Source organism: Xiphophorus maculatus, chromosome 20 (assembly GCF_002775205.1).
Source record: "Xiphophorus maculatus strain JP 163 A chromosome 20, X_maculatus-5.0-male, whole genome shotgun sequence".
NCBI lineage: Eukaryota > Metazoa > Chordata > Actinopteri > Cyprinodontiformes > Poeciliidae > Xiphophorus > Xiphophorus maculatus.
Window position 1 is genome coordinate 30070046 of NC_036462.1, and position 23330 is coordinate 30093375.

At 39.0% G+C, this 23330-nt stretch overlaps 1 protein-coding gene across 1 annotated transcript; it reads left to right on the plus strand.

The window, feature by feature from the left end:
• Positions 1 to 381: 381 nt before the first annotated feature.
• LOC102229101 (leucine-rich repeat neuronal protein 1-like) lies at positions 382 to 14596 on the plus strand. Its single transcript, XM_005808468.3, has 2 exons — positions 382 to 909; positions 11449 to 14596. Exon 2 carries the CDS (start codon positions 11615 to 11617, stop codon positions 13760 to 13762), a length of 2148 nt encoding a protein of 715 aa, XP_005808525.1. The 5' UTR covers positions 382 to 909; positions 11449 to 11614; the 3' UTR covers positions 13763 to 14596.
• The last annotated feature ends 8734 nt before the right edge of the window (positions 14597 to 23330 follow it).

The window sequence follows — 23330 nt, forward strand, 5'->3', positions numbered from 1 at the left end:
TGAAATGTATCAAGACAACAATGACTCAAAAAGACATTTTTCACGATTAATGCCAAACGATACAATAAATGCCCACCGCTAATTACTAACTGTAGACTGTAATTGGTTGCCACTCAATTTTATTTAGGAGTTTTAGAGTACAGAGGGCCAACTACAAACGGCATCCCAAATTCTAGATCTTTTTCAGTAAAACATTCTTGACGCATATCCCAACAGAAATGACTTTAAAAATCGGTTCATATTGCTGTAAACACTGATAAGTCCAGGTTCACATCTTCTTATCTTTTTTTTCCCCTTCTCCGCCAGTGATGCTTTGCTCTCACCCCCACCCACCGCCACCCCGCCGCCCTCCTCCTGCCTTTGTTCTCATCACAACAAGCCCGGAGCAGATGGTGCTCTGCTTTGCTTTTGGCCGACGGTGACAGACAGTCGCTCTCAGCCAATAGCCTGCTGGGGAATCAGCTGACTATAGTCTGGACAGCGCCAGGTGTTTTCTGCCTCTTTCTTTTCTTTTTTTTCCCCCCTTTTTTCCCCCCCTGCCTCCCTATCTTGCAATCATTATTCCTCGGCATTCGCGGAGAAAGGAGCAGCAGCAGAAGCAGCTTCACCACCAGCAGCAGTGCGGAAGAATATCATCGGAGTGACAAAGCGGTCTGTGTCGCGCGGCAGGTTGGGGAGGTCTGTCTCTGCAGACCGCATCATGCGTCTCTCTCTCCGAGGCGCTCTGGGGATCTGACCGACTGATGGGACGCGCCGTCAACAGCCAGAGCTCCGGAGGAGACAGGGATGTCTGATGAACCCGTTCACCTGCAGCTCTGTAGCGTTCCCCCTTTTTCTCTCTACTGAGGCGTTCACCTGGATAAAGGGGCCGCGCGCTTGGTGAACGTGAAGACCTGGAATGCCAACAAGGTGAGAGCGGAAGAGAATGCCTACAATACCCTTGACAAAAAAAAGGAGAGGGGGAAAAAAAAAACCCTGAATTTTGATTTGTAGCGTAAAACAACAACCGGTACGCTAGTAAACACAAGGACGACGATTGAAGGCGCAGACGCACTCAAGGGCATTATCATTTATTTAGATAAACAGACTCGGTCGAGGACGTGATTTTCGTTTACATTTAACAAGCCCAAGTCAGCCTCTTGTAGTGCGTCAAATGCAGTTCCACGGAAAGCAAACTTTGATCTCCGTTGCGGCAGGCGGCTCGCCGTGCCCGCGTGCGTGCGTGGCGATGTGATTTGCATATTAATGTTAAAGTAGAAGCCAGCAGATGTCTCGATGCCTCCTCCGTTTTGAGCGACAAGTCGTCCGGTCTTCGCTCTTGGGGGCGGTGGAAGGGGGAAGTGGTGGCGGTATGGAGGGGGATAAAGCCGGGGCCCTTTCGCAGGAGATGCGCCGCTGAGAATGGGGTTGCGTTAGCGGGGGGTCCATTGTGGTCCGCGAACGCTGCTGCTGTCGCTGCAGCTGTTGCGCTTTTGTGACGCCCGGGGGTCGGAGGGTGGGGGCCGGCCCGGGCTGCTGACTTGTTATCGGATCGGTTCAGGAAGGTGGATCGAATCTGCACTTCATTGCTTGGTTTCTGGTTTGGTCCAAAGACGGGAAACAAATAGATTTGTGTTGTTGTTGTTTTTCCTGTTTAATTTGTGTGTTAGTCCTTGCGCAAATTACAAATGTGGCAAAACTTATCCGCTTATATTGAAAAAACACAATTTCGCAATTTGGTGTTTCTATTAAACAAGAAACGCAATTAAAATCACACCCAATGAGTTTAGTCATTATAAAACATGCTGCGCTGTCATCTTCCTACCACTTCCTGTTTTCTTCATCTTTTCCAGCAGTGGTGACATCCGCCTGCTGGTCACCTAGCACATAAACCTTTTATGGAACAAACAGGAATTTTCTTGAAATTTGCCTGTTTCCATGAAGTGAATTTATTTTCTTAATTCCAATTTGCACATTTTCATGGCCGATGGAAACACAGCTAATGAAATTGCGGAAACTGCTTGTCTCTTGATGTGTTTACGTCAAATCAGTACTAAAAGAATTTTTGGAAAGGTTAAATATTAGGCATTTAAACAGTTATATTTTAGTATGGCAAACATATTGTTAAGTGTAAAATCGCTAATTAGTTCAAGATCAAAACCCTGGTTTAGTGTAGTTAGAATAGCGGTGGAACTTGATTAACGTTTTTAATCGAGTTGCATCGTTTGCAGTTAATATTAGCAAATAATCGCAATTTAATCAAAACCAAATATTGACCAAAAAAAAGCAACATTTTCAATTCAGAACTTCTTTTTACTGCCTAATTATTGACTAAAAACATATGTGAGCACAGCAACAAAGATATTTATTGTTTTTCATCTGTCGTTTAGATTATTCAGCCATCAGATTGGTGCAATTTACTGCCATTATACCCATTCTTCTTTCAAGTGTTTCAGGAATCCCTCATCATTCATGGAACTTTGAAAAAATACTTTAGAAATATGGACTGTGGAGCATTGGGGACGATTGGTCTTCAAAGTTAATGATACAAATCAATCATGATCAGTAAAATAAAGGCTTTTTGAGGAAAAAAGTACAACAACCCCATTTAATGTCAAAGTGAAAACTGATATCTTCAAAAATGCCAAAACATATTTAACATAAAATAAGTGATTGCATTGATGTTCACCCCATTTAAAGTAGGTGACCTAACTCAACAAAGCTCAAGTTAATTGGTGCTACTGGTCTCCCAATGAGTGGAATGGAGACCAGCTGAGTGCAGAGACTGTCTCGATCTCAAGTGATGGTGGTATAAAGACAGCTGTGTCTGGAAGGCCTATTCACTAGTTACCACTACAGCATGGAGACAAAAGATTACTCCAAGCAAATCAACTAAGAGCTTATTGAAAAGTATAAGTCAGAGGATGGATACAAAAAAGATCTCTAAAGTCCTGAACATCCCCTGGAGTACAATTAAACTTATCATCAAGAAATGGAAGGAATATGGCTCATGTGTAAGTCTGTATGTATCAAAATTAGTATATTTCGCAAAACTAAATTGGAAACACTGTTTTCGTGTCACGCGAGTCACATGATCGACAGCCAGCTGTTACTAGAGTTGAAGACACAGGAAGTGGTGGGAGGATGATTGGCATGGTGTGTTTCCTAATGATTGATCACGTAAACAAACTTATTCACCTGTGACTTTATTTGCGTTTCCTATTTAATGGAAACACTGCAACAGCGAAATGTTGGTGTTTCCACTATTAGCGGAATATCAACAACGTTTTGCACACGTTTGTTATGGAGGCGCAGCTTACCAGAGAAATGCAACTTCAGACAGCATTTGTTTTCCACCAAGACGCCGAACTAAAGAATCCAGCTAAAGCTACACAGAAACGGTTTAAGGTTTCAAATCCAGATGTTGTGACTTTACTTCATTCTTACAGACAAAACTGTTCAAGCTCTGTCAGGTTGAATCAGCTGATAACCCTTTTCAAGTCCAGCAACACATTCTCTATTGGTCTGGGGTTTGGCTAGGTCACTCCAGTGTATCCACCTCGTTACCTTTAATAGAGATTGATTTGGTATTTTTGAACAGTTCAACTGAGAACAACAATGTATACTTTGCAGGTAAACTGTAATAGGTGGATTTTGGAGGGGGGGAGACGCCAAATTAAACTCAGTTTCTCCGCATTTATCTTCACAAAGGGAGTTAGAAACAAACAAGCAGCAATTCCATGGTGAGAAACAGAACTACAGAATATCAAGTTGCAAAAATCCCTGGTTAACTAGACCCAACGTTCCACTAATTTTAATGTCTAATTCGCTCTTTGAAATATAATAACACAACGCTGCACACTAATCCACTCTCTCTCACAGGGACAACAAGTGAGATGTTTTTATCTTGATACAGGCGACTAAGCAGCCATTTTCCCCTGAGGTACATCGCAGGTGTGCGGGGAGGGATTGTTGGGGAAACAACAGAGCTGGTAGTTAGGAGCTTCAAGCCCCTCCCCCTCCCTTCCCGACGCCACCTTTAGGTCCCAGCGGTGTACAGCAGACCAGGTTAGGGAACCTCCACCGCTCCTTTAAGACGAATGGTTTAAGATATTAACCCTTTCCCCTGCAATAGGTTGACACGTCATTATATCTATTGACGGCAACAGCATGGCTTAATCTGCGACAGGTGTGACTTTTCTAGCTGTAGCAGAAAGTTATGCAGTCCCGTTCAATGAGTTAGAACATTATTAAAAAGTGAAACACATTACATAGATTAATTCCACACAGATGGATTTTGGTGGCCTTTATTCCTGATGATTCCTGTCAGGAATAAAGGCCATCTTTTTTTGGCCAACATCGGATCGATGTTTTTCTGCATCGATCCGATGCAGAAAAACAAAGCTGACCTGACTTAAAATCTTTCTTTTTATGTAATATGATGTAATATAATCTTCAGAAGTACGGGTAGGGAATGTTTAAGTGTGTGGGTATGAAATTATTTGTTTACAGGTAAGAAATAGACATTTTAAATCGATGAAATGGCAAAATGCCTGGAACCAACTGAGGAATGCTAACGTTTGCTTTAGCTATCACTCTTTATACACATTCTGCGAAGCAAAGTTATTATAGTTACGGTAACTAAGACTAATGGAAAAAACGAAAACTGAAATTGAGAAAACTTTATTGTGCGTTTATAAAACTAAAACAAACAGAAATTAGAGAAATAACATCCTTTTAGTGTTTATGAAAGTATTCATTTATAGCTTTTTTAACTGATGTAAAGTAAATTTTTTTCCCGTTATAAGCAGTTGTCGGTAAATTACAACATTCCATACTCGTCCTGTATAGTCTGTGAAATGGCGACAGCAAAAGTTGAGATAAAACACCAGAGTCAGTTGGTTGTTCAACAATAATCGACTACATTTCTTTGAAAGTGATATCATCTGTTGAGTATTCTTTACATAATCACAATAAAATACTTTGACCTTTTTGAATTCTGCACCTAAAAATTGACCAAACTATAAAAAAACTTAAACTTACGTCTGCAACTAATAAAACCTGAAGTAAAAATCAACAATATTTTACAAATAGCTAATAAAAACTAGAAAACACGTCACTGCTAACTGAATTAGAGAAATAACATTTATTTTTACTTCAATGAAATAAAAATAAACTATGATGAAAAACCCAAAACTATTATAACCCTACTGTGAAGTCGTTTTGAACACAGAAAGTCTTCCTCATCTTTACTTCAAACATATTTAACAAAATGCTAAATTTTTCCATTTTGGTCTCCTATAAGGACGATCCACGCTCCCAGATATCGAATGTGCACTGATTTTTACGGGTGTCGTTTTGGCGGTGATTAAAATGCTCAGCCAGATAATGTGTCATGGCACCATTGAAAGGTTCCTTCCTCCATGGGAGGACACAGATGTGTTTTGTCAGGTAGCAGGAAATTAATCACAATAGGACAATGCCAACATGTGGGTTGTGTGGAAAGTAAGTGCCAAGCTTCCATTAATGTGTACATTGGGTAAGTGGAGCCGGTATAAATGGACGAACCCAATAAGTCGGATCACCAGAGCATGTACTAAGGCATTGGCATTAAGCTCACATAATGTACAGGTTTGAGTCAATGGACAACAAAATAAAAATAAATTTGCCTCCATTTCAAAACCTCCAAGGGATAAAAACAACTTTGCTGTGACTTGGTTAGCCTTCCTGTTATCTATTTTAACTTGTTATCTATCTCTCTGAATGAACCACAAATTTGTATGATGTGCCATGGTAGATAGAAAAGGGAGCAGTACATTCTGCCAAAATACGTAGAAATGTTTAGATTAATCCCAGAAACTTTCTAGAAAATCTCTGAGTTGGGAAAGTTATAAAATTGCTAGAAATAAACTCAGAAATGTCAGCAATCTCAGAAATGTTCTAGAAAAAAACAAGGACGTGTCTGAGTTTGAAAAGTCATAAATTTGCTAGAAAAATAACAAAAGTTTTGGGATACGTCTGAGAAATTTCCTAGAAAAACACAAAAATTTCTGAGTTTCAACAGTCGAATATTTTTGACTTGGAAATGTTGAGAGTTCCATGTTACAAAGCTCAAAAAGTTCCTTGTTTTTTCTAGAAAATTTCTGACCTTAATCTAAAATTGTCTTAGTTTTGTGGCAAACAATTTTTTCTATCAACAATGGTCCAAAAATTTGTGATTTTGTGTAAGCATAAAAAAAGAGTTTAAAAAAACCAACTAAAAACACAACTTTTCAACAACAGGTTGAGCGATATCAAATTGCAGGACAAAAAGCTGCCCTTTTGAAATTGTGTTTGATTTTATGAACACATCTTGGGCTAAGGCAGTAGCACATCTACAAACTAATAATAGTGTGTTTGAAAGCAGAAAATAAATTGTGGATTTAATTCAAGAATACTTCCTACAGGCTCCTGCTTTCCTCCCTTTTGACATTCTGCGTTTTTCCCAACATGATTATTGTTTAAGTTTGCTTCGTGCCGCATCGTTAGGTGTTGTCTTGAAGAAAATTTGTTGCACAGATTAAACAGCAGGGTGCCGACTGCGACTTCTTGCTTTAATCTCGTCTCCGCTCTTCCGTCAGACGTCGTTTTAACGCAGGTCTTTAGAAATGAACTAACCTCTTTTTTCACTTAAATAACTGTCATGTTTAGCATTAAAAGGGATCAGTGACAATGCGACTCTAAACTCCATGAAAGGGAACGTAGACAAAGCCGTCAGCGTTTACCAAAATGGGGAAAATGTAAGATTAGCAACAGGATTACCCGTTTTTAGTGAACAGAAGAGCAGAAAACAAAACAACAGATGATTGTTTACTGCTAAATTTGGCTTATGTTGTTGAATTATGGTATTTTCTGAAGTCAGTTATTGTTTGGTTTTTTTTAATCACTGATAAATTGCTTGGTTATGATTTAATTTCCAATATTGCTGTAGCAATTGGGGTTATTTGGAAAGCATTTTCATAAAAGTTGCTATATAAACAAGAGTACATGCTGAATTAGTTCTCTAGTCAGTTCTTCTGATTTACAGTACGTCTCTCCAGAGAAATACACAGTTCCAGACGGGGATGTTCTTATCTGGCATGTTAAGAATTATCTATCATCTCAAAAAGCACATCTTGAAATAGAAAATGCAGAATATTGATTGTTAAAAAGAAAAAAAATGTTTTACAAGAGTCTTCCCGTGTATCCTTTTCTGCCCCGAGGGTGGGCAATTGAGCTTTATTGCTCAGATACAGTAAGATACCTTAATATGTTTTATTAAGCACAGTGGAAACCATCTAACATCTACAGTCTTTCTTATGTCCGCTCTTACAGCCAATCTGTGGCAACAAAAAAATAAATGTCACTTCTGGATTGCAAACACTAGCCAGTAGTGTGTCAAGTAGTATTGTGCCTAGTTATTTCAGCTTCTTAAGCTCCATTTTCTTTCAAATATTATAGATATCCCCTACTGAAAAATCCCTGACTGGGCGGATTATCTTCTGAAAAACTGTAATCACGTTCTACAGAAAAGTCTATGGATTGCCGAGTCAGCGAATAGACAGGAGTCCACTGTAACTAATTAAGAATAAAGATGGTTTTAAAAATATGTTCCTTTCATTCCTTCTATGCAATTTGTGCTCCTCCAAATTAAGAGAACTTAGCTTTCAGACAGACAAAAATTTTAATGTTGTCCTTAAAGAGGCCCATTAAATTTTTTATCTGCTTCCCATGCATCATGCGTAAGCTGACGTTGTGGGACACTTATTCAGCTAAATTCTCTTTGCTGCAATGTAAAACATTTTTAGTAACCTTTTGTACACAGTATTTACCATCCGTGAGAATCCTGTCCTGTATTGCCCGTGTTCTGGCTTGAAAACAAACAGGCTGAAATAATGTTTTGGTTTCTGCAGCCGCTAAAATCTTATTCCCTTTTTTACTACCGTGACTTATTTTTGCTTTAAATGCAGTGGTCAATATGAAAAATGACATCATGTGCCATTACCCTGAACTTGTTGTTTCCGGTTCCGCACATATGTTGCTTTTTAATTAAAGTGCTAAAGAACCTGTTTCGCTCCTCCCTGGGTCTGAATTCAGTGCACTTGCCCCGCAGCTAATCGCCTCCTCAGCATCTCCATCTGCTAATCCAAACTGGCACAGCAATAGTCACAATATAAAGTGCTTTAGCTTAAAAACAACATCCTGCCTGCCTGCCTCTCAGACGCTCCGCCCCGTCTCGTAGGGAATCCCGGGTATAGGAGGAGAAGCGCACAGTTCCTCTCTCCCCCGGCGCTGTTGCCAGGCAGTTTATGTACATTCCCATGTATTGCCCAGCTTTCTGGGTCCAAAGCCTCTTAAGCGCTATCTTCTTGAGCTGGTGTTTACCCCTAAGAAGGTGAATACCGCATGGCTCCGGACTAGGCCTGGTGCCTCCTAAATAGACCTAATTGAGTTAGGGATTGTCTTAAGTGTTGGTTTTGTGCTGCAAGTACTCAGGCTTGTTAAACACCTGCTGGCTTCCTAATCTTGCTAACAAGTGAGGCTGTCGCACAAAGACGGTACGTTTGGTCACAATATGCGGAAATAAAATGAGAAAAATTGTTTTTGGGGCTTGATGAGGCTCTGTTCCTTACAAAGTAAACAAGCTAGCTGATATTAGCTTGTTATAACTAATATAACTAGCTATTAAATTAGCTTTTATGTTAACTAATATATACCTATTATATATTAGCTAATACATTAGCTGGTTGTTAGCTACCTAACAACCACCTAATGTGTGTATAGCTAATATCAGCTAGCTTTTAGGTAATATTAGCTCAGATATATTACACATAAGCTGGAAAGCTTGCTGATATTAGCCTGTTACACACATTAGCTAGTTGAGATAGCTGCTCAAGTAGCTAGCCTGCAGTCAGCTGCTTAAACTACCAGGTTGGAGATTTTTTCTTTTGTAGATAAAAATATTTGCATTGACTGGTGGTGACACAGTATGACCTGATTATTTAGGTTTTATTTGTTCCCGACAGTATTACATAAGACTGACTTTTTTAACTTTACATCTTGTTATAATGTTATTCCCTCAATAAAAACTTGCCTGTAGCGTCGCCTTGATTCTTGCATACATGTTTGAGAAATCCTCGAATCTCCCATGGCAACCGTTTGGATTTGTAAAAGGTGTCACAGAACAGGCCTCCCCCGGAAAGAGCATGAACTTCTTAAAGAGACGGAGTCCATATTTGAAGGCATTAAATTGCAAAGTCAAATTTCTTTTAAGTCATTTTTGATATGAACAGCATTTCTATAACAACTGAAGGTAACATAATTACTTGATTGTGCTGTAAAATGACACTATGTGTGGCTGGAAAACACATAATACCACCCTCTAAAGACACTGCTGAATAAAACAGGTGTATATAATGTAATTCCATTTATCCATCAGCTGATTTTTTTTCTTTCTTTTTTTTTTGAGCAATTCATCCCAACCTTCATAGCCACTTAAACCCAGCTTCGCTATTAGTTAGATTTTTGATGCTTCTTTCTGCGCAGAAACGTGCTTAGTTCAACATTCATACTTGGACCTTGTGCACTGGTATATGCCCTTATTCATCATATTTGTAGCTCAGGTGAGTATATACCATCTACTCATAGTAGAAGAACAAAACAACTTAAAAGAAAGCATGGAGGAAGTGCTGTTTCACCAGAATATCGATGCAGATTTGGGTTATTTAGGACCTAACTAGGGGGAAACAACTGGGAACAGACAGGAGATATGTACTGTTATTGTTACGTCACTTTTGTTTTACGTCCACCAGTCTGAGACAGATTGCAGTTTGAACTTAATGTGGACACTGTCAAAATATGCTGAGAAGCACATGTGAGGGCAATCTTAGTTCACTCTAGTTCTGCTAGAAGACAAGAAATTTAACCTTCATGGATTACTGACCCACAACGAAATGAAAGAGGGTGGATTTTTTTATTCTGTGATACCGGACAGGAATGCATAGTAGATAAAAAAGGCTTGTGTTGGTCTGAAACCACAGCTCAGGCTATTGTCTGTGACTTTCAGTAACATAAAAGTCAGATTTTGCTCAGCTGTCTGAGATTTTTCATAGTTCATCTATTTTTTGTGCTTACTCCTTGATTTCTTTTCTGGTTTGAGTTTGGGGAGGGGGTTTCCTATAGTTTCAAACGTCTTTGGAAAGATTTTCATCAAGTTAGACATAATTTTGTATGTAAAATACTGCTAACGTTTTCTCATTCATCTGTTTTTAGATACTTATTAGAACCATAAAAAAAACAACAACTAGGCTTTCTTAAATCTTTCCACCATCTTTAGCCTAAATTCTGAATGCTGACAATATGACAATAAAAATGTAGATGTGCAAATTAATGTTGCTTTCTTTAAGGTTTGGCGCTGACTAACATCTCATAATGTTTAATGATGTTCCAAAAAAGATAATGACGGCGTCCTTGTGGGCCTGGTGGGTAGATGAAAGCCCTCAATGCAACTTGATTTCTTTCCAGCCCAGGCCAGTATTTTGTACATGCACAGTAATGAGCTGAACTTGCATTTTTGTGAAACTGTTGATGATGCACATTACTCAGTCTCACGAGAATAGCTCCGCAGCTAAAGATACAGCTCCCTGTCAATTTTGCTGTCTTATTTAACTCACATGGGTTAGGATGAGGACGAAATGTCATAAAATAATAAAAAAATACAAATTCTGGAGATGGGGTCAAAATGCGGGTAAGCGTTGGCTTATGTGTTTACAACAACAAGTGTGAGATTCTAATATTTAGTGATTCACATACAACAGAGAATTAGGACCATGCTAATAAAAAGTTATGAGACTAAAGTAAGACAGTTACAAGAATGAAGTCATAATACTGCGAGAATAAAGTCAAAATCATATGAAAAAAGTCAGAACATTTCAAGAATAAAGTCATTGTATTACCAGAATAAATCGCGCAAGTATAACACCAAAATATGAGAATAAAGTCAAAATAATACGAGAATATAGTAGAACTTTGAGAATAAATATATTGCGAGAAAAAAATTATATTACAAGGATAAAGTCGTGATGCTATGACTTTATTCTTGTAATTTTATTACTTTATTCTGATAATTTTATCTTTTTTGTTTTCTTAACCTAATTCTAATAATGCTCTAATTCTCCATCGTACACAGCAGATCACAAAAATGATTTTTCATAAAAATATTTGTAAATGTGATAAATTTCTGTAGGTACATAGTGATATTCCAAGCAACAATCATATATATTGGGGCACTCTTTGCTTTTCGATTATGTTCTTACACAAAGCTCATAACCTTTTAACATTATCTTAGGGAGTAGCTTGGAGCGTTTCCTAAAAGTATATTTCTTTTTTATTCAAGATTCTCCTCTTTTCCATCACCCCTCTAATTCTAACTTCTTTCTTCTTCTTTTCCAGATAATTCTCCATCACCAAAATCCCTGCCTGTAATTTCTACCCCCGACTTTGACTCAAGAACCTCCCATTTCCTGGGCTTAAAGGCTTAATCAGTAGCAAGTCTGGTTCATGACTGTTACAAACCTTCCTCCAAAGTCCACTGACCAGCCTCCTATCCCTTCCCAGTATGGCTAGATGGAAGATGGACAGCTGTGCTCAGGTTCTTGGTGGCTTGGTTCTGGTTTCTGTAGCACTCTCTCTTGTCCAAAGCAATGACTGCCCTCAGCTATGCGTGTGTGAAATCAGACCCTGGTTCACCCCTCAGTCCACCTACAGAGAAGCTACAACAGTGGACTGCAATGACCTTCGCCTAACACGGATCCCGGGAAACCTGTCCAGTGAAACTCAGGTTCTCCTCTTACAGAGCAACTACATCGCTAGGACCAGCGAGGAACTGGAGCAACTCTTCAACCTGACAGAACTGGACCTGTCTCAAAATAACTTCAGTACAATTCGAGATGTTGGTCTCACCAACATGTCCCAGCTCACCACGCTTCATCTGGAGGAGAACCAGATCATGGAAATGCCCGACTACTGTCTGCAGGACCTTAGCAACCTGCAGGAACTCTACATCAACCACAATCACATCAGCACCATTTCTGCCAATGCCTTCTCTGGGCTTCATAACCTACTCAGGCTTCACCTCAACTCCAACAAGCTCAAAACCATCAGCAGCCAGTGGTTTGATTCTACGCCAAATCTGGAGATTCTCATGATCGGAGAGAACCCCGTTGTTGGAATTATGGACTTTAACTTCAAGCCGCTGGGCAATCTGAGGAGTCTGGTTTTAGCCGGGATGTATTTAAAAGATATTCCTGGAAACGCCTTTGTGGGACTTGACAATCTCGAGAGCCTCTCTTTCTACGACAACAAGTTGGTTGGAGTGCCTCAGAGAGCCCTTCAGAAACTACCAAACCTGAAATTCCTGGATTTAAACAAAAACCCAGTACACAAAATACAGGAGGGGGATTTCAAGAACATGCTCAGATTGAAGGAATTGGGGATAAATAACATGGGAGAGTTGGTTTCTATTGACCGTTACGCTTTGGACAACCTTCCTGAGCTCACTAAACTAGAGGCAACAAACAACCCCAAGTTCTCTTACATTAATCGGCAGGCCTTTCGGGATGTCCCAGCTTTGGAGAGCCTAATGCTAAACAACAACGCTCTGAATGCCCTTTATCAGTCCACTGTGGATGCTCTGCCTAACTTGCGAGAGATCAGCATCCATACCAACCCTCTGCGCTGTGACTGCGTCATCCAGTGGATGGGTTCCAACAAAACCACAGTGCGATTTATGGAGCCGCTGTCCATGTTCTGCTTCATGCCGCCAGAGGTCAGGGGGATGCATGTGCGTGAAGTGCTGCAGAAAAGGTTACTGAATCAGTGTTTGCCCCTAATCTCTCACGATACCTTCCCCACCCACCTCAGTTTAGAAATCGGAATGACCTTGGATTTGGACTGCAGGGCTATTTCACAGCCTGAGCCTGAGATCTATTGGGTGACACCAGTGGGACACAAGGTTATGACTGACACTTTGTCTGACAAGTACCGCCTTAGCAAAGAGGGGACGCTGAGAATTTCCCACATCCAAGTTGAAGACTCCGGCAGGTACACCTGCGTGGCTCAAAACTCTGAGGGAGTCGACACAAAAGTGACAGCGATAAAGGTCAACGGCACTCTGCTGGACAACACGCAGCTCTTAAAGATCTACGTCAAACAGACGGAATCTCACTCCATCCTCGTCTCCTGGAAAATAAGCTCAAACGTCATGGCCTCCAACCTCAAGTGGTCGTCCGCAACTATGAAAATCGACAATCCTCACATCACTTACACTGCCAGGGTGCCCGTGGACGTCCACGAGTACAACCTGACGCATCTTCAGCCGGCGACCGAGTACGAAGTGTGCCTCACCGTATCCAGCATCCAGCAACAGCCGCAGAAGTCGTGCGTGAACGTCACGACGAAGCAAGCGACCTTCGCGGTGGAAATATCCGATCAAGGGACCAACACGGCTCTGGCCGCAGTCATGGGAACGATGTTTGCGCTCATCAGCCTGGCTTTACTGGGTGTTTACACTGCCAAGAGGTGGAAGAGAAAGAATTATCACCATTCCCTGAAGAAGTACATGCAGAAGACCTCATCGATACCGCTAAATGAGCTGTACCCCCCTCTCATCAACCTGTGGGAGGCGGACAGTGAAAAGGAGAAGGAGGGCACCGCGGAGACCAAACCCAGCCAGGTCGACACGACGCGCAGTTACTACATGTGGTGAACGAAGGATTCCATCACAAACGTCATTGTTTAAGTAGCACAAATATACACACTCGCTTCTTTGTCTTAATATATAATATATTTTTTTCCATTGCTTAATTATTTCTCTCTTCAGGTTTTCTTGGGCTGGATTGAACAATAAGCCAAGATTTTCACATCTAAAATCGCACGCTGTTTTTTGACCTCACGTGTTTTTGACACACAACGTGGCAGCTTCACTTAGCCTTCCGAACTTTGTAGTCACGGCGCTTTATTTTTAGCACTCATTTTTATGAACCGGGCATGAAGCATCGTCATGGATACAGTGCGACAGAAAAGGCCAGGCTGAATCCCAAACTGTTTTTTTTGTTTGTTTTTTTTTAGCAGTTTCTCTGGCCGAACCAGACTGCAGTTTTTCCTTTCTGTTGTAAGACAGTTTCACTATTGACTGTTGTGCACTCAAATATATAAATATATATATACTAATTTGTCTATCAACTCAAATGTAAACCGACAAAGTACATTTAGACTTGATATACTGTCTACTGAATAATGTTAGAAATTCTACTGTAATGTTGTATCAGCTTTGACTTGATTTTACTTTTTGTACATTCAGATAAAAAATATGTTTGATTTAGACTTTTAAGTTTGCAGGATACTGTAAACCAGCAATAGAAATATGAATGTTATAACCTAGCTAAGTAGATGTAAGGCTTTTTATAACTCTTACAAATTTTGTTTCTTACATTGCAAGAGTGTCTACAATCACTGTTTTCTTTCAGGTTTACACACATAAGCGTGTAATGAGGAGCAACTCAAATAAAATCTTCTTTTAATCACGTTTTCTAACCCATGACTTCAAGGGAATATGTCATTATTGAAACCCATTCAAATAGACAGTTGTGGTCAGAAGTTTAAATGCATTTTTGGCTTTTAGAAATAGTTTTGGACTGTTAAGCTTCTGATGGGAGGCAGCAGCTCCAACACACTGTGCATTTTATGTGCAACATCATAAATTTTTTTTCTTTTCTTTTGGCTTCTTAGCCCAATCATACATGCGCTGAAAGGCCGTTCAGAAAGGAAGAAGCCATTTCTCCAAAAACAACATACAAATTCAGATCAGTGTGTAAGTCCGTTCAGGGATAAATGCCTTATTTCTTTGGAGAAGTTTCCTGTAGAACGAAATTAAAATAAGTATAAAATAAGTTCTTGCTTATCGTTACATTTGCAGGGGAAAAAAGGGAAAGATTGAAATCCGGAGAACACCGACCTGTATATTTTATAGTTTGCCTTATTTTCCTAAATCTTTACAAAGTTCTCACTCAACCAGTTAAATTCAGCTTATTATACAGCGCCAATTCACAACAAATGCTGTCTCAAGAATCATTTCACTTTAGTTATCCATACACTCCAATTGCAGGTGCCATTGAACTCTTTCATGGTAATAAAACACTTCTTTCGTTGCCATCAATGAGTTTCTGGAACATTTCTCTCTCAATATTTAGTCTCTCATCTTGACAGAAAGTTTAGGGTGCATTTAAAAAAAATTTATTAAAGTTTTTTCAAGGTCATTCCAGATGTATATTATTAGCTGACATTTTCCATCTCCCTACACCAGTTTCAATGTGTGGGATCATTGTCTTGTTCACACGCCCAAAAGCATCACCGGCTGCTTTTTCGTTGCAAATGTGCGCAAAACGTTGTTGACATTCCACTAATATATATTAAAAAAAAACACAACTTTGCAATTGTTTCTGATAACAAATGCAATAGAAATCATACGTGAAGAAGTTTGTTTGCGCAGTAAGTCATTTTCTTACCGTTTCCTGTCGTCTTCTTAGTGTTTTCTGCCACTATTAACATCTGGTTGTTGATCGCGTGATGTGGAAAAAAAAAGGTGTTTCCATTCTAGTTTTGAGAAATGGACCAATTTCGTCCAGAAAAGAAAAAAAAACACTTAAGAATTGTACAAAAACTTTTTAGTGAAAAACAAAAAGCAGCGTGTGTCCAAAAAGCCAATTCATTTTTGTAATTCCAATTTCACGGCTCAATGGAAACGCAGCTGCCATTTGTATGAGGTAAAGTTCGGAGGAAGTCCTGCGTCGTTGTTCGCTGCTCTTTGTACTGTTACCCAAAACCACCGGCGGCTGCACACCCTCACATTATTTTGTCACCGTGATGTGCTCCCAGTTTGAAAACTTCCCCTCGATTCCTCCAGGTGATGCTCCATGGGACGCAGGTCGCTCCCCTGAGTGCTGTCAAACAAGTTGGTTTGTTGAAGGAGAATAAAAGCTAGCAGCTGCAGCCAGTCAGGATCCCTGATGGGACATGAATACAACGGGGCCTCATTAAAATAGAAATATATTTTAGTGTATCACCAGTAAAAATGTTTTGGTGCGTCTGCGTCTATTTCTGTATTATGTGTAATAATTTGTTTCTGTGATTAGAGGAAATCCATTATTATCACAAAGCGTCTAGATATAAATCTTGCTTTCTTTTTATGACTCACTGACATGAATGGTATGTAGTCATTCCACCATTAAAAAAAGGCCCCACATTGATATGATATTCATACTTATAAGCATAACCTTTGCGCACATACGTATGTATGAGTGCTATAGATTTCTGAAACTATATAGCAATTGAAGACGTAACTCATTTTCATGTTATTTTGGGATGTTGTTGTCATTGTACGCTAAGGACAGGCTAATAACCTACGCAGTGTCGGTGAAGATAAGATGGAAAATACAAACTTCAGCAACTTTTATTTTCTACAATGCAATTATCAGAGATTAATTTTAAACTACGTTCTCAGTGGAAGGCTTACAGTAAATGCAAAACTTCCTTTGGAAAAAAAAATGGAGAAATCCGTCAACCAGAACCCAGAGCTGCAGCTTTCCCCCTAGTGTGTTGGTACTCCAAAGACGCCGCTGTATCTCTATATTGGTAAGAACAGCTGAAATAAAGAAGACATCATAGTATCGATATGAAATTTTAGAAGCTGGGGGTCATGAATGACTAACAATTGCTGTCATAATTTCAGCAATTTATGTTCCATGTGTTATAAAATGCTCTCATATGCCAGTCGGCATCTTAACTATCACTCTTCAATGTTTATTTCTCCCGTACTCTTCTGTAATGTTACATTATCATTGCGATAGGTTTTCCCTCCCGAAGCATTTCTGAATATCTATGAAAAACATCCCCGAATTCAAATCGGAAGCTCAGCTGCGAGTTGTGTAGAAGCAGCAGATCTCAAATGAAGGCCTGGAAGCTCCGGTAGTTTCTGCCGTTGACTGACAGCTCTGCGCCTCGAGGTGCAATCAAACCGTCTTCGTTTGGACTCCCCTGACAACCTGGCAAGCTTTCTCAACGCGTCTAACCCCACAATTATCTCCGGGACGGAGACAAACGGCGTCGAGGAAAACAACGTGCCACTTATTGACAATTTGGATCTATGCATAATGTGCTGCCGTGTCACTTCTGGTTGATATAAACCATTTGTGTTCACGATGGCACTTAAACTTTTCCAGGCGGTTCATCGTGACAGTCATAAACTTTAAGGCTTTAATGTGTTTTCTGGGGGGGTTTATGAGAACAACCCACAGAATGTAGTGCATGACTGTGGCGTGGAATGACAGCATTATGCGAGTTCCTATACTTTTTGGGAAAATACAACCAAACACATGTAAACTTCATTTAGGTGATGGGTAAAGAGCGAGTGGTAGCACTGGATTTTATTCCGGTGATGTCATAGTAAAGTAGGCTGAATGCAAATACTGGTTAAAAAAAGAAAGTATTTGTTTTTTAAACTAATATTTGCAGTGCAACAACACATGATATTAAAACTGACAGAATTTAGTTCATTTCTGTTGATACCGGACACACAAGAACCACTTTTAAATAATTATTTCAGATGGCCCCACAATTTGCATTAAACATTGTGCTTAGGCTTATTAATCTTCTTATATATACAGTATATATATACATATATATATACTGTATATATATAGATATATATAGATATATATATATATATCTATATATATATATATATATATATATATATATATAGATATATATATATATATCTATATATATATATATATATTCAGCCAAGAAAAGATTTCTAAAGGTTCAAATTTTACCCAAACTACTCTTCATCCTTCATCCAGACATAATTTATTTTTTATTTTTACTAAGGATGTTCTTGTCTGGAGTTTCAGTCTTGACTTCCCACTGATGTCATTAGGAATTGATATTTCCTGGCAGTTGTTCAATATTTCATTGAAAACCCTGCATGTGAATGCAGTATAACAATACTGCATACATACACCCTGTTTTATTTTGTTCCAAACAGAGTTTCTGTAGATTATCATCAATATGCTGCTCCAACATTGATTAACTCGCTAAACGAGGCGACTATAGTTTCCTTAAGCAGACATGGCTTTATTGTTAAAATCTTATCTTTCTCCTACAGAAAGATGTTTTCATAGGGAGCAGTTTAATGAAATGCTACGCTAACATTAGCATGTTCACCCTCTGTTTTGATAGGACTTGTTGATAAATCAGTTTGTAACGTAATTTAGGTCGGTTCCTGTAAATTGAGTCTGAAGGACAGTTCACCAGACAAACAAATCGGGATATGAAGGAGACTTTTACATGACAGTAATGTTATTCACTACTGTATATGCAAATTCTCATGGTTCGCTACATTCAATAGGAAGTCACATTTTTGAACTACAAAATGCCAATTTATTCCTCTTTTCCGCTCATTTTTAATTGCATAATATCAGAAAAGGCTGCAGAGACGTGGCTTTCATAGGCAGAGGAAGGATGACCTTTAGTACCCTTCACACTAAACCCTCAACTGTAATACATCCACTGCCATACTTTTATCTGCAGGAAACGAATAAACCCTTTTTTCCTCAGACTCAGCAGGTAACCTAGTAACAGACCGGAAATCAGCTCGGCCGGACAGCTATCAATGTAAGCTTTTCAAAGCGTGTGCTGCTGCTGCTTGCGCTGTGTCCCATCCCAGTGGCTTGTTTCCATGACAACTTATTCCCCCCCCAATCCACCTGCGAGCTTTGGCTGCTGAGTGAAAGACGTCCCCAGTGCCTGGGGTCTAACTGACAAGGTTAACGCCCTGCAGGTGGGAAATCACAAAAACATCTTGTCCATTTTCAAAGGCGTGAAGAATAAGCGGGTTCCGCGTTTGCAGCAAAGGCGAACCTCGGCTACTGAATGCAGGAGGAAGTTCCTCAAAATGAAAATAAAGTGGAATTTTTTGGGGGGGGGAGATTGGATATGCTAATCTATTTATGCTAATAACGAGCAATAAAAAAAGAAAACAGAATAAAAATGTAAAATTCCATTTTCAGAACATGAACAGATCCATCTTTCTGGCTCAGAAATATTGATTTCTGAACTCTTCCTGAGTTAAAACATTAGTGTTGTTGTTTCTAAGTGAACATCAACTTGTTTTCTTTGCAGTCTGAAAGCGCTGCATGTTTTTCGTTATTTTGACCGTTTCTCGTTTTCTGCAAGTAAATACCAAATTGCTGCTTGGATTTTCAGAGACATGTTGTCAGTAGTTTGTAGAATAAAAGAAAAACATTTTACCTAAACATTTACCTGTAAAGAGTAAAATCAGAGAAATGTATAATTTTGCATTGGTCTCTTAATTTTTTCCAGAGCTGTATAGATAAACTATAATACAGTAAAGGTGACCATAGTCAAAATACAGTCACCTTATTGAATGGATCAACTTAATGTTATCCAAAATGCTAGCTTTAGCCAACATGATAGTAACAGCTGTTAAGCTAACATTAACTACAAGGCTAATGTTAGCTTAACATGTCTTATTTTTAGTTGTCAAAATACGTAAGTTCCAAAAGAGAGTCAGTGGTTACACAGAATTGAGCCAAACATGATTCATAAGGCTGCGCAGAGGATCGCAGGTGCAACACTTCCTTCATTTTCAGCACCAGAATCCCAGGAGGCCTGGCAGCATCACCAGCGACTTTCCCCACCCACTGAGTGGCTTCTTTATAGGGCTACCCTCCGGCAGCCGCTATAGGAGCGCAGCAGGCAGAACATCCACACTGAAGGACGGCTTTCTCCCAAATGCTGACAGACTGGTAAACAAAACCATATACAGCCGTATTTATGCATGTGTTTGTTGTATCTGTTGGTTTTTTTTTTCCTGGTCTTATTCTAAATTAGCAGAGAAATCCAAGGTTTTCTGCTGTAAAACAAAAAAAACATGCAGGTGACACTGTGCTAATGTAAAAGTTGTATAATGTCACATTTGGGGTCCCTCTTTCCTAACATGTATCTTTGAAGAAAGCAAATACCCGTCGTTTTTAATAATTATTTACATTATTTTCCTCTAGCTTATAGAAACTTTCATCTCAGTGGGCTGAACGCCTGAGAAGAGGAACCCAAGAAATCAAAGTCATTTTTGGGTTTCTTTTAGTTTTTGGAACCCAAATGGGTGGAACATCTTCCGATTTTTGCTGCTAATAATCAATTTTAAAGAACGGTAGAACATAGGCCTCCACAGAAACACTTTTTAACACCGAAAGCAGAAATGTACTTCCACTTGAGAAAATACACAGCAGTTTTTTCTTTCTCTCTTAAGCAAAGTGCCACCATCCGCTGTCATTTGTGATCCTCACAAGAGCCAGCTTTGACGGTTCACTTCCCGCTACTGTAACGAAATGTGACATGTGAGGAAAGTAACCACTGCCACTTCTGAGAGGGATCAGCGTCGGTTCTTTTCCTTGTTTCAGCAGAGGTGTGAGTTCACACCTCTCGATGGAAGCAGGCGCTTGTCATGCAGGGACAAGACTAGTGAGTCTGCGTTGTTGTTCCAAATCCTCAAATACAAAAAAAAATAGAGCTGTACTCCATTAGATAAACAACGTAATATTCTGTCATTAATATCAGCAATGTGGTATTGTAATAAAAATGTTAATTATTTGCCAAGTACCAGCACTTTCCTCCCTCTTTTCTTTCTGTTGCAAATTCATTATGCTTCTGTATGGAGTTAAATTTGGGCCATAAAGTTTGTTCAAAAGAATAAAAGAATCTGAAACTGAAAATTTTCTTCCCAGTTTCAGATTTTGTTCGATGTTCAAGACTACTTTTCAGATTCAAGTTTTTCGATTTGAATCAGCAGATTCCAGTAAAAACAAGGATTTCTCCTATAAAAATACTTTTCAGATTCAAGTCTCTTTTTTTTTACTTGAGTCTGAATAGTTTGAACATAATTGTTTTAGTTTGAAGACTTTTATTCATTTTCTATTTCTTTCCAGGTCCATGTCCCTTTTTCCACTTTCAATTTTTTTTCATTTAAATTTGCTTTTTCAGTTTCAAACTTTTTTATAAATAATTTCATAGATCTATAAAATTAGTTTCAAACTGAATAAAAGTTGGAAACTGAAGAAGAAAAAAGAATTTTATAGGCCCATAAAATTATTTTTAAGCCAAAAAAAAAAAAAGTTTGAAATTGAAAAAAGTTTGAAGCTCTTCAGACTCTTTTTCAGCTTAAAAATATTTTTTCACATCATTTATTTTCCTTTTTAACAAACTTATTGGCCCCAATTTATCTCCATACTTTTGCTCGACATAGCAGAAAAATTCACCTGACGCTGCTGGTCTTATGCAAAGCTGCTGGAAGGAAACAAATAAAAGCACTTAGTTATTACTTACGGTCTACATCTATCCTCTTCACATCCTCAGCTCTTCTTCTACTGACTGCTTAGCTGATTTCTGAACCCAATCAGAACGTCAATAAAAGAAAACAAGGATTACTTCCATATTCGATGCTTACAAAGCTGCTCTTGACCTTCATCGCTCATGGATTTTCAGCCACTTCCCAACATCTGCCATCCATAATAAACCAAATAAACTAAATGCAGAGTATTACCTACTAAGTCCCACCTGAGCTCCTTTAATTCCTCTTCTGCAAACCAAACGTTCTCACCACAATCTGTGGAGTTTTCAAGAATCATTTTAAATCATTTTAAACTGTGTTCTCCACTGAGGCTCTTATTCTCCCCCCCCCCCTCATCTTTAGCTGTGCACAGGAAGTCAAGTTTAAGTTTTTACACTGACAGGAAATCCATCTTATTCCTGTGTTGGTAAAAACAGACAGATGCAACGTTTTCAAATGCAATTGTGAGAAATTGGAGTCTCATTGTTCCCATAGTTCCTATTTTAAATGAGATTCACGTCGGCCTCGCCTCATCGATCCGGACTAAAGCCTCCCAGCCCTGCTTGTGCCGATACGGAGATAAAAGCCGACGTCTTCAGAGACGCAGCAGCTGGGATAGAAACCCGAGAAATAGATCGGCTACCACATCTGGAACAGACAAGAGTCCCGGCCTTTATATGCTTTACATCTAGACTGAAAATCATAATGAAATATGCAAAAAAAAAAAATTCTTAAATATACTTTTACCATTAGAAAATACACATTTAATCAAACTAAGGGAGAACAAGTAACACCTCAAACAGTTAGAGTTGAACAATTTAACTTATTGTTTTTTAAGAATTACCACAAAGAACTGTCTGGATAACAATACATCATTATTTAAGCTTCGTGCAATCATGCTCTGCATGTCTGTATTATATTCAGCAACACTTATTTACCACAGCATAGAAAAGTGGCAAGCAGTTTTATTTTAAGAGAAGTGTGTCAAAAAATGTCCCGATAAACATTTCTCTGATCCGACTGAAAATTCTCATAACTGCTGCAACATTTCAGTTCTCTGCTGTTTCTAACGTTTTCACTTCTTTACGTCGCCTCGGTTAAAACGAATCACACCTATAAAGCCTGAACAACCATTCCATCTAAAACGAATCGTCTTTGATTTATCACTTGAGTCATTACAGAGGAATGTGTTGAACTGTTTCTCAAAATCTGTCCATTCCACGCGGTTCTTGTTCTTGTTTATATGGAACAAGGCTGTCAGGACTTGTCATTTCGGTGAGACTGACACTTTCACCGATGCTAATGTTTGCTTTTGAGGATCGTGTCATCCATTCTGAGCAAAACTCGGATGAATGAGTCGATTCGGAGTTTGTGCAGTGTGTGCTAATTGCTCGGGATGTTGTGCAAATGTTAACGGTGATGTGAGAAATCCATAAAAGTGGCTGGGAAATACTGTAAGTCTTCAGAACGTCTCTACTATGAAGTTTCATTTTATTTTAGATTAACAGACTTTAACACTGCTCAAAGCAAGTGATCTTTGAAATGGGACAATTTTACTTTTTCAGATTGCACTGGCTGTTGTGTATTTGGGAGAAAAATAAATAAAATACTAACGTCACTTTTACACAGAAGTTCCCACCAGTCCCATTCATTTTGTTTTGCAGAAAATAACTCAAAACTGAGCCAATTTACTTTTGTCCTATTTTGTCTACATAATGTATGCTTGCATTACCATATTTTCCGCACTACAAGGCGCACCACATTATAAGGCGCACCTTCAATGAATGGCCTATTTTAAAAACTTTTTTCATATATAAGGCGCATAGAATAGACGCTACAGTAGAGGCTGGGGTTACTTATGCATCCA

Coding starts and splice junctions, on each gene's coding strand:
- LOC102229101 (XM_005808468.3), top strand. CDS start 11,615: ATGGCTAGATGGAAGATGGACAGCTGTGCTCAGGTTCTTGGTGGCTTG.